This window comes from Cupressus sempervirens, chromosome 10, assembly GCF_028749045.1.
Source record: "Cupressus sempervirens isolate cs-2001-9-10 chromosome 10, ASM2874904v1, whole genome shotgun sequence".
Taxonomy (NCBI): Eukaryota; Viridiplantae; Streptophyta; class Pinopsida; order Cupressales; family Cupressaceae; genus Cupressus; species Cupressus sempervirens.
In genome coordinates, this window is record NC_143127.1 from 238509842 (window position 1) to 238521840 (window position 11999).

An 11999-nucleotide genomic window follows, 5' to 3' on the forward strand; every position below is an offset into this window, starting at 1 on the left:
ATCTATTAGTAATAATAAACCCTCTCTTTTTAAGATTATCCAGAGTTAGGACTTTATTTTGCAAAAGGATCCAAAAGAAAATATTGACTTTAGGTGTCATACCTTTCATCCAAGCCTTAGCCCAGCACGGTTCATCATAATCACCAAAGGAGTCATCATTGGTAGAAGCTATAGAAAACACACCATTGGGTTCAGTTTTCCAAATCAGTTCATCCTCATTTTGATTTAAGAAGAACACATTTAGGCACTTACTAAGTTCACCCAAATTGGGGTCCACTCTATTGAGATCCAACCACTTACTCTCTTCCCAATAATCCACCACAAGAAAATTTTCTCTTTGTTATTGTTGGTTTGTCACATTGAATTAAATTACTATCAAATATATAATTGTGTAATAAAACATATTAATAAAAGGTAAATGAAAGTGTGCTATGGTGAAATTATCTTACATTTTCAATAGAGTGATCATATAAGTGAGAATGTGGTTCATGGAAGTGCATAAATAAAATTAAGTTAAAATAATATATCTTCTTTTTAGTTTATAATTCAATTTATTTATTTCTCATATTTAATAATCTAAATTAAATTGTAAAACTAATATTGCAATCACTCTATAAATTATTATAAAATATAAATAAATTTATTGAGTTTATTAAAATTACAATTATAATTTTATAATATATTTTTTTTAATTTCAAAATTTTATTATTAATATCGATAAGCATTCTACAATGGTAGAATGGGGGAGTGGGGTGGTGTGAGCATGTTAATGTTAACTTTTATTCTTCTAGGTTAAATTTGACAACCATCTACATGTCAAAAGTTTAAATCTCTAGTGAGGTTCTGAATCCCTTCAAAGCGAATCCCCTAGGGGGACCAGGCCTTGGATACCCATTCACATAGTGTACTTTCAGATGGAGTGCAACCCACAAAATACCCAATAAGGTTATTAGCCATTGACAAGCAGATTCAAAATAAAAAATATTCAAAACCAAGTCAAGAGAGGAATTACCTTGTGAAATACCTTGGGCACAAATTTGTGCGAGCATATTCTCGACAAGGCCATTTTCGCATGTAGCAACAATTTGTGATACCAAGCGTAGACTTGGCAATATTGATGTTCTATGCCTGTAAGAAGTCAAAGTCTCTAGGTTTATTCTCAACTTATCTTGCCATGTGATATGGCAGGATGATGTTAGCTTTGCTTCTCAGCATGAAGTTGGTCGAGGTGGTGTAATCACTCTCCTCTCCCCTCGGCTTTTCTCTTTTGTTATTTTCCATGGTTCTGACCCCATGTAGAGAGTTGTTTGGATTTTGTTGTCGTTTCAAAATCATTCTTTTGGCATTGTCAATATCTATGCCCCTGATGATGTGGTTGAGAGCTCACACTTGTGGAGGTGGCTAGCTGATTCTTTGTCGCCTACCACCTAGATATTCTATGGAGAGTTTAATATGGTTGAGTTGGCTCTTGATAAAGTGGGCCTTCTACTTTTTCGATGGTTAGATGTAGAGCAAGAAGCCTAGTTTTACATGCAGAACAAGTTAGGTCTTTTTGATCCCAATGTTCATTGCTGCCAGACTAATGGCATTTACACATGGTCCAACTTTCAAGAGAGCTAATAGGGTCCTTAAAAGGTTGGACTGTGTTATGATTTCTGCTCAGTCATTTTTCTCTTTTTCTCACACGAGTCTGCTACCTATCACTTCACTCCCTAACATGACTCTTTTGGACCATTTTCCCATCCACTTCTCCGTTACCTAGCATTTCGCCCCTCCTTGTAATTGTAAAACTCAATTTTACCTTAATACTTCAATGCTATCTTCAATGCTATCCCATTTTCCCACTGCCACTCATATTTTACAAACTTGGAACCTTGAACCTAGGCCCCACTATTCCTTTGGGTGGATTCAATGAAGGAATGACACCATCACTCATACTATAAGGTTTCTTCACATTTATGGGAGGTAACTGGCCACTTACCGCAAGAGATCCTATGAGCCCACTACCAAAGATCTTTGTATAGCCACTGAAGCTCTTGCCATGAATCTATTTGATACAAATCTCCAGGTTCCACTTGCCAACCTTCACCACCAAAAGTAGCTTGTAGAAAATTATACTACCCGGGGAGCTCAACTTAAAGCCTGCCTTCACTGGTTGGAGGTTGGCGATCAAGCTTCCAAGGAATTTTTCAATGTGTTGAGGGCTCGCCACTCTACGATGGGGATCAAACACATTTGGGAGGGTCAACACTCCTTCTGTGAGCTTCCTGACATTCTCCAAGCTTTTGTTCACCACTATGAAAAGTTTTCACAACACAGGGTCCCTTAGTAGCCCGAAGCCAAGCCTTGCAAGCTTGTTTGGCTATCACTCCTAGAAGACTCGCTCCAGAACAATTTGCATTCTATGAGCAGAAGCTCACTTTAGTGGACCTCAAGGAAGCTATCTTCTCCATGGCGAACGATAAGGCCCCTAGTTGTGATGGCTTCCCTTGTGAATTTTACAAAACATTTTGGGACGAGATTGGACCAAATCTACATAAGATCTACCTAGAGGCCTACAATTCTCATTCTCTAGGCAATATTATTAACAAGGGGGATATCAAATTCATACCTAAGTTGGGTGACCCTAAAGACATATGCAATTGGAGGCTTATTACTTTGCTAAATGTCTCCTACAAGATCATTGCCAAGGCTCTCTCTCTCTCTCTTAAAATCCATCATCTTCTTCCTCATATCATTTGCCTAGTGTATTATTTTCTAGGGCTTGCCTTTGGGCCCCCGGCTACGGCACCTGGGAGTTCCTGACCCCTGTTGCCCTTTCTGTGGTCAACTAGAGACTTTTTTGCACATTTTTTTGGTTCTATAGATGAGCTCAGTGTTACTGGGGATGGATCTGTGATCTCTTTCACCCCTTCTGCCTAGAACCTTTTTCTTAGCATATGGTTGTTCTGGGTGATAATACTCAGATACCCTTCAAGTATGCCCAGATATGGCATGCTTTTCAGATTGGAGATCTTATTTACCATTTGAAAAGATCGCAATGCAGTTATTTATGCTAACAACACACTTGACATTAATGTCACTATGTACACTAAAGCATGTATTTATAACAATGTCATGTTGCAAATTCAAGTACAAACAGATAAAGTGGCCTTGGAGGTGGCTCACTTACAAGAGCTTTTAGCTCATTAGGGAAATGCCCCCTTTATGGTAGCTCGTGTTCCACCAGATTTGGCCTCCAACGACTGTACTCCTCGCAGTCACTATCAAGGACAGTAGTTTTGCTCGTTGCTCACACACACCTCACTCTTAGCCGCACTGCTCTCCCAACGGTGGTCCTTTGGTCAGTGCCACTCTTTTGGAGGTTTTCTGGTGGTCGGCACTACTCTACCTCACCTCCCTAGAGGTCTAGTTTAGGGTGATCTCCAATGGCTCCTCCTGTTGCTCCTGCTACCGATTGGCCCTCTGTGCACTCAGACCCCAAGTGGGTGTTTCCCCGGCTGGACTAAGCCATTTCTCCTCCTAGGCCTAAGGGAGAGAAAGATGAAGAACATGTTGTTGTTGATGATGATGGATGGGCTCCCTCTGAGCCATCTACTCACCCCACCCTCGAGTGGGGCTCCGATGATAAGGATCCTCCCTCGACTGGCGTTGCGCTGGCAGCTTGAAGATTTCTATATTTTCTAATATTTTCTAAAAGTTCTTTTTTTATGAATAGTTGATTTCTAACCTGTGGCCATATGAACTCGTGAGGTGATCCTATTTCCCCTAGCCCCTTTTGTGTGAACATGCAACTTTATTGTATTTTTTAATATAACGAAGTGACTATTCATCAAAAAAAAAGTTTAAATCTTATTATTAATGCCGATAGGCATTCTTCAATGGCAAAATGGGTAGAGTGGGATGGTATGAGCGTGTTAATGTTAACTTTTACTCTTCTAGGTTAAATTTGACAACCATCTACATGTCAAAAGTTTAAATCTTATTATAAACAAAATATACTTTTAAAAATAATTTAATAAATACTACATAAAATATTTGTTTAAATTATAATATTTGGAGATATAAATCATCTAGTTTTTTAGAAATTAAAATAAAAAGATTAAGTTAGTAAAAAACTAAATAAATAGAGATAAAGGAAATATAAATAATTTTAGATGTAGTAAATCAAATTATTATTATTTTGTAGTGGATATCTATTGGCATTTCTTTAGATAGATTTTTTAAAGATATCTATACTAGTAAATAGAATATACTTTTATAAACAATTTAATAAATACCACATAAAATATCCATTTAAATTATAATTTTTATATAAATCATCCATTTTTTAAGAAATAAAAATAAAAATATTAAGTTAGTAAAAAATCAAATTAAAAAGAGATAAAGAAAATATACATAATTTTAAATGTAGTAAATTAAATTATAATTATTTTGTAGTGGATATCTATCGGCATTTCTTTAGAAAGATTTATTTAAGATATATTATACTAGTAATTATATCAACTAAATTACAATTACAATTTCAATTATATAATAAATAATTTTATAGAAAAAAAATATATCAATTAACACTAAAATTAAAATGATATGTAATATTGTAATTAGACCTAACTACCAAATTAGGCAAGTACTATGTCATTACATGGCACTTGTTTTCAACTTGTATAATCTATTTTCACAATGTGGTAAAATATGTAAAAGAAAATTGAATGAAAACATATTAGATTACATCAATTTATGTATTTAGGTCATGTTATTTTTTGTGAATAATAATCATAGTTATTTTTTCAATCTTCCTTATTTAATTATATATGTTCTTAATTTGTGCATTAATAGTAGCTATATATCCTACATTTCTATACCCTTGTTTAAACAACACAAGATAAATCAGAGTTATTTTTTCAGTCTTCCTTATTTAATTATATGTTCTTAATTTGTGCATTAAAAAGTAGCTAAATATCTTACATTTATATACCCTTTGATTAAACAACACAAAATATGGATACAAGCTAATCTTTTTTTTTTTCAAAAACATTGTAATTTCTTCTAATTTTTTGTTATTTTGGACTACAAACTATGTGAAGATCAACACTCAAATTTTTTGAAAGTCACATAACCACTATTAATATAATTTTTAATTTTATTTATAAAAATTAAAGCTATTAAATCAAGTACATATTGGATGGCATGCCTCATATGAAGGAATTGCCAACGAGACAAAACATTCATGGACCCCAAAAAGATTGCCTCCATTCTTTTATACACATTCTACTTTTTGTTCATTAAATAAGAATAAAATTGAGGATTTTCTAGAAATTAATGCAGCTTGCAGTTGACAATGAGCACCAAAGCTAAATTGAAATAGATTTTTTTATGAATAGATCTTTTCTATTAATTAAAATTCAAGGATAAATATTAAAAAAAACTCGAAGATGCAAGATATTCACGAAATTGAAAGAGATATTTCACTCCCAATCATGAGGGAAATTTCTTTTCGAGGAAGTATATATCTGCTTTTAATGCAATGAAGAAAAGTTAATGGCCCCTGGATACCGTATTGCTCAACAACAAAACAATTGAAGTTTAGATAGGCCTGACAGCGTTGTGGTGAGTAATGACATTTATCATTATGCGTGCGAAAAGCTGTCATTTCTTGAATATCTGGACTGTAGAGTTGTAATCAAATAATATTAGGTGACTGTTCTTGTAGATTTGACTGTGTAAGTCGTGGCGAGAATGCTAAAGAACCCGTAAAAGATTTTTAGGAACAAAAGTTGAAGCCTGACATATGTTTCAACGTACTTTCAGTTACCAAAGAATTATTAATATCAATTACTTCTCAAAAAACCGGGAAATTTTACAGCGACCAAAAAGTTAGTATAATTGGTCTTGAAATCCACTCAGTGCAAATTCTCTACATTGGGTTCTGTAAACAAAAAACGATGCCCAGTTTGAAATTAATAAATCTTGCGTATGCCCAATTTTGTTTTGGCGTTTCTCATGCAAAAAAATGTACATACCTCTTCAAAAGAGATTTGGGATACGACTTGCACTTTCCTTTACCACAAGGCAAAGTCTCTGCAATGTACATCATAATTCAGAAAGTGTTTCAGCAAGTTTTCAACCTCTTTCTGAAGTATACGGGCCAGTTGGGGAAAAATGGGCTGTGGCATTTGGTCTAGTGCAAGTATCTTTTAGCAAATGTACAGGTTTTGTTCACACATAGTAGATCATGCCCACCTCAATTAAGGCAAAATGAGGAATACCAAGAACCATACTAGGACCTCTGCAATTCTTTTTAAGAAAAGCATATGCAAAGTTTATGGCTATTTTCTTCAGTAGACAAGATGATTTCTTAGCCTGAACATAAGAGTGGCCCAATATGTAAGCAACCCCTGCATCTTGTGCTTCCAGCAGCTCCATAAGCTCCTCCCCTATGGTAGAATCAATTTCAGGACTCACTGGCACTTGGAACCTCACTTTCTTTTTCCTTTTTGGAGCTAAGCTGACAACGGCTTCGTCCACTGGAGAATTAGGGTATGGAATAATGCCATCTCCCTCCTTATCATCTGAAACAACCATCTTCATCAATGATTCCGAAGGTGTCCCAAATACTGACATTTTGTCATAAAAATCAATTCTTCTAGCATTGTGTGAAACATTTTCCTCTTCACTTTCCCTCTTCATTAATTCTGCAATATTCATAACTAGATGATTCTCAAAATCATGGTTTTCTTGGTGGATATCCTTGTAACCATACCTCACAATGCACCTGAACATATTATATTCTTTTGGGCCTATTCTGCCTATGAGGCAGCGTTCCTCTATAGGGACATACGGAACATGAACCGACTTTATGCAGATAAAGACAAGCACCTTGTGAAAAGCTGGAAGATTTGCCACAAAATGGCCAAAGATGGCAGGAATTCCTGTTACTAACTCTGTATAGATAAGTCCAATCCCAGGAACACGCACTATACCTAAACCAGATCCAAGATTCAGAATTGTCTCCATTGAGACCTTGTTTTGCAGGTCAAATTCATACTTCTTTGAAGTTCCATAATGCCAAATGCACATAATCGCCATGAAAATTGAAGATAGTACTAGAGGGACCCAGCCCCCTTCTAAAACTTTTATAAGGCTAGCGGAGATATAGAGTAATTCAACAGATCCGAAAATGATAAAAAAGGCCCCTGCTGCAAATACACTTCTCTGCCATACCATGATAATCACCAAAGCCATCAAGCAAGTTGTTACAAACATGACTGTTGTAACCGCAAGACCTGCGAAGAAATCAAGAAATTCATGTTGATGAAAATGACCGATCATATTTGTATCTTAAGCACTAGAAATGTAGAGGATTAAAGGAAGTACCGTAAGCATGACCGATCATATTTGTATCTTTGAAGCCAATGGTGACAGTCAAGCAGAGGAACATAAGAATCCAGTTTACTTCTGGTATGTATATCTGCCCGTATATCTGTTTTGAGGTGTGAATAACTCTTACCCGAGGGAAACAACTCAAGGCGGAACACTGATTGACTATTGAAAATGTAGCTGAGATGACTGCTTGACTTCCTACCACTGCTGCCAAGGTAGCCACTATAAAGACCGGCCAGAATACAGCTTCTGCAACATAATCCAGCGGCAAGTAGAGTCATACAAGCCTTCCAATTCTTATTATTTAAAATATATAAATGATAAAGAATAAAAGTGTTCGTATACTTTGAACTTCTGGATTGGATTTGATTGTGTAGAGCTTTTATCATCAAGGTTTCCAATCATACTACATCATCCATCATCTTATGTTCCTTTTGTTTTCTTGCATCCTGATGATGGATCATGTAGTATGATCCTAAATGTTAAAAAACTCTACACAATCAAATTCAGAAGTTGGCATGGATTGTGGAAATCTAAAAGATCTGATAAAAGTGCTTGATCACCAGTCAGAAAAAAAATTCTGTTCTAAAAGACCACAGAGAACGTCACACTAGAACATGGTTAAAAAAATGTTTTCTTAAAATGTTTAACGTGTAAACACCATGGTTAGTATTTTCCACTCTTATGCAGTACGTTCATTCGAATCAATCTCTGTTACTAAGCTTCATTCAAATCTCTTCAGTAATCAGTAAAAATCATATATTATTTTAGCACATATGCTCACCTGGGACGGACATGTAGAAGCTCCTATGTAAATCATGTGGGTGCTTGGTAAGATATGCAGCTTCACCCATGTAGGCAAGAACCAAACAAGGATACACAAATCCTGTGAAAGCTATCTGTCATGACAAAGACAGGATTATCCACCTCAGAGTTAAGACTCTAATTGAAACTTAAGCGTTGCTCAATCACCAATTGCAGTAGTGGAGAAGAGAAAATTTGTTTACCTTGATAGATGACTGTGAAAAGTGTCCCAAATCAGCAAACATGGCCTCCGCACCTGTGAATGAGATGGAACAGTAAATTCTTAAGAATGACCTCCCAGCAAGGCAACCTCTTAAGCGACTTCATTTTGTTCCTTCTTTCACCGCAACTATCTAATATTTACTTAACCGTTACTCAATGTCAAGGGATTTTAGATGTCATACAACTTCCCTTTAAAGACATTGTTTCCCTAGAGGATCTCATTCAAAAGAAATCCCTAAGATATACTAGAAGAGTCCTGCGATAGAGGCAAACCTGTAATGCAAAGAACTATGCCTCCAAGGGACTCCCAGCCAACTTTTTTGCACTTCTTCAGGAGCTTAATCATGTGAACCGGTGACATGGCCTTGAACACTTCAGGGTTCCAGTGAATTATGTTGTAAACACCAATGCTGCTGATGCAAATAAGCCAAGCTATCACAATGGGTGCAAACAGAAAGGCAACCTTCCGTGTCCCAAAGTGCTGGAGTGCAAAGAGAGCCACCAAGATCACGCACGCAATAAGTACAACGTACCCTGACAGAATTCAACACAATCAGATTCTAAAAGCAAACAAATCATTTCAATTCTTAAAATTAAGATTTCTCGAGTTCCCAATAAACTTCAAATTCAAATTCAAATGGACTGCCAACACCATCTTTAAATTCAAAAACCAACAATCTATAACTAACACTCAATTAAGGATTTGACACACAATATCCACGGTGTACCCTGTCTAAATTCAAGTGAATTCCCAAAACCAAATCCGGACATTCAAGAAACAGACAAGCCAAAACTTGTTAAACTAAGATTTCTAAAGAAACCCAAAAGGATCACACACACAATAACCAGAACATACTATGCCAAAATTCAAGCGAGTCCCAAACACAATTCCCAAATTAAAAAAAACGCGAGTCCATCACAAACTTTAACAGTTCAGTTTTCCATGTTCCAGATGAACCCAACACAATGTACCCTGCCAAAAATCAAATTGAACCCCAAGGCCATTGCGGATTCAGAAATAGACAATCCATCTCCAGTTCTTAACTAAGGTTTTTCAAAAACCCAAGAATGTTTTCAATACCTGTCAGAATCAAGCGAACCCCAAAATCGTCACCAAGTTAAAAATAAATAAAAATAGAAATAATTTATGATCTTCCAAGCTGTCAAGAAACCTGAAAGGATTGAAAAGATCACACACGCAATAACCAGAACGCGCATTGTCAAAATTCAAGTGAGCCTCCAACGCCATGCCCAAATTCAAAAACAAAGAATCCATCTACAATTCCTTAAAACTTAGGTTTCTCGAGTTCTAAATAAACCCAAAAGGATCTCAAAGGCAATAACCACAATGCACCCTGTCAGCAGCTTCCCCAGCTTCAAAAAATACGAAAAAAGAATTGAGTTCATGTAAACTGAGGTTGTGCTTACTTTCTTCGAGATTCGGAGCCTTCACTTTGATCCCCTGGACGGCTGAAAGTACTGCCAAAATCCCAAAAAGAATGAATAAGGAAACCCTAAGAGAGAACAAAAAAAGAACAATTGACGTGGATTCATTACAATGCAATAAAATTGCAAGAATAATTCAGTCTGGGAATTTACCAGAAATTGCAGGCGTCAGCACACCATCGCCAATTACCATGGATGTTCCCAGCAGCACAACGAACAAAAGCCCAACACGGAAGTTGCGACGTTTCTCCAAAAACGCCTTGATCGAATAACTCAGGCCGCTCTGTCGCGCTATCCCGGCATGATAAGTCGATAGCTGCTCATCTAGTGCTTGCTGATTGGGCAGAAGGCTCAAATTGGCGTGTCTACATAGCAACGAATACAGAGCAAAAGTCCCACCTATCATAGTTCCGCAACACCAAGATAAAAATTTCAAGAATTCAGAGCTCATTCTCTGAGATTCGAACCAGGGAGCAACCCAAAGATAGAAAAAAAAAACTAGACACCCAAAATTGAAGTACCTTCACCGTTGTCATCCGCAGTCAAGACGAAGAACACATATTTAAAGAGCGGAATGAGCGTAAAGGTCCAGAAAATAAACGAAAGAACTCCAAGAACCTCATCCTCCCGCTCCCGAAGCGTCAAAGCTCCAGAGAAAGTGCTCTTGTAAACATACAGAGGTGACGTGCTCAAATCCCCATACACTATACCCAAGCTCTGATACGCCAAAGCCAAAGCTGTCGCATATGAAGCCTGTACAAGCCCCCAATTTCATCAGAACTTCCACTAATTAATCTTAAACCAAATCAAAATTCTACTAAACATAATTTCACAATCAAATTTGCCTTACCTTTTTCCCAAACCTCTCCCTCACAGTTCCTCCTCTTCCCAGCGCCGCCGCCTCAACATCCATTTCTCCCTTTAAATTCCTCCCCCCACCAATCCAAAAGGCATTACTTATTAAATGTTGTTCAAATACTTAACCAATGCAAAGCCTTCTGAAGTGGGCACTAATCTTGAAACATTTTAATGGCACTCCCTCAGTAAGCAAAAGAAAATCGAATCCTCTTTCATTATGATTGTCCTCCTCGTCGTTTTCCTTCATTTCCAATTATCTTTTGTCATCGCCTGTCATCCATTCAATTCATTCCCACAAGTTTTCCCCAAACCGCCAGAAATAACACACGTCCACAGCCCCCAAAAGACACCAGCTGTTCACCCCTGTTTACAGCCTGACGTCATTCTTCGAGTTCAAATAGACTGCTCGTACAACTTTTACGGACAGCTGTGACGGCCAGTCAGCAGGTCACCAAACCCTTATCCTGACTGACAAAAAAAACCCCTAAAATATACATGCCCGTATCTGCCACACTTGAACATTTTTATCATAATAATTTGAAATTCTAACAAGACTCTGCATCCCTGATAAGATTTGGAATGATTATCAAATTTTCTATGGGGAAGCTTTTGGATGGATTAGGCTATCAAAATTTCAGTGATATTGAAATGAGAAAATGAGTGCTATTTTCTTGCGCATATTCCTTGCATAACACGCGATCTTTTTAAAAATGAACGACCGGCGATTTATATAAAGAAATGAAATGAAAATGATAGCAAGGCGGCCGTGTCTATGCTGGTATCAAAACCGTAATTTTAAAATAAATTTTAATTTAAGATACAGTTTTAAAATAATTTTCAATTTAACTTTTAAAAACAGTCGATTTGATGCCGGCATAGACATTGGCAAAAAAAGGCATGTGAACGTTTGGTCCACTATCCACTCACTCACTATACGTAATGTTGATGTTGATTCACCTCGCTAGCGACCCTGCCGGCCATGCTTTAAACTTTTAACTATGATCATGGTCATTCGGCCACCATCCACTCTTTGCTACGGCCTTTGTTTTTTTAGGGTTTTTTTTGTTGAAAAAATCAAAAGAATACAAGATTATTTATTTATTTATTATGTATGATTTGCATCTATCTTCGTTTCTTTTAATGTTTTAGGTATAGGATTATGTCGTTATGGTTGAATTTGTATCAAATTTGTTTTGTTTCTTTGGATTTCAGAGATTAGTGTGAAAAAATTATTTGCCTCTATCATGTCAATATGATTTGATCTTATAATTTAAGAATATATAATT

At 36.5% G+C, this 11999-nt stretch overlaps 1 protein-coding gene across 1 annotated transcript; it reads right to left on the minus strand.

Moving 5' to 3' along the window:
• Positions 1–5811: 5811 nt before the first annotated feature.
• Positions 5812–11414, minus strand: LOC149533521 (potassium transporter 1-like). Its single transcript, XM_089807722.1, has 9 exons — positions 10706–11414; positions 10377–10608; positions 10009–10254; positions 9838–9888; positions 8683–8943; positions 8391–8443; positions 8168–8282; positions 7378–7632; positions 5812–7286 (listed from the first exon to the last, which is right to left on the minus strand). The coding sequence occupies exons 1-9, from the start codon at positions 10766–10768 to the stop codon at positions 6220–6222; spliced, it is 2343 nt and encodes a 780-aa protein (XP_089663848.1). The 5' UTR covers positions 10769–11414; the 3' UTR covers positions 5812–6219.
• Between the last annotated feature and the right edge of the window lie 585 nt (positions 11415–11999).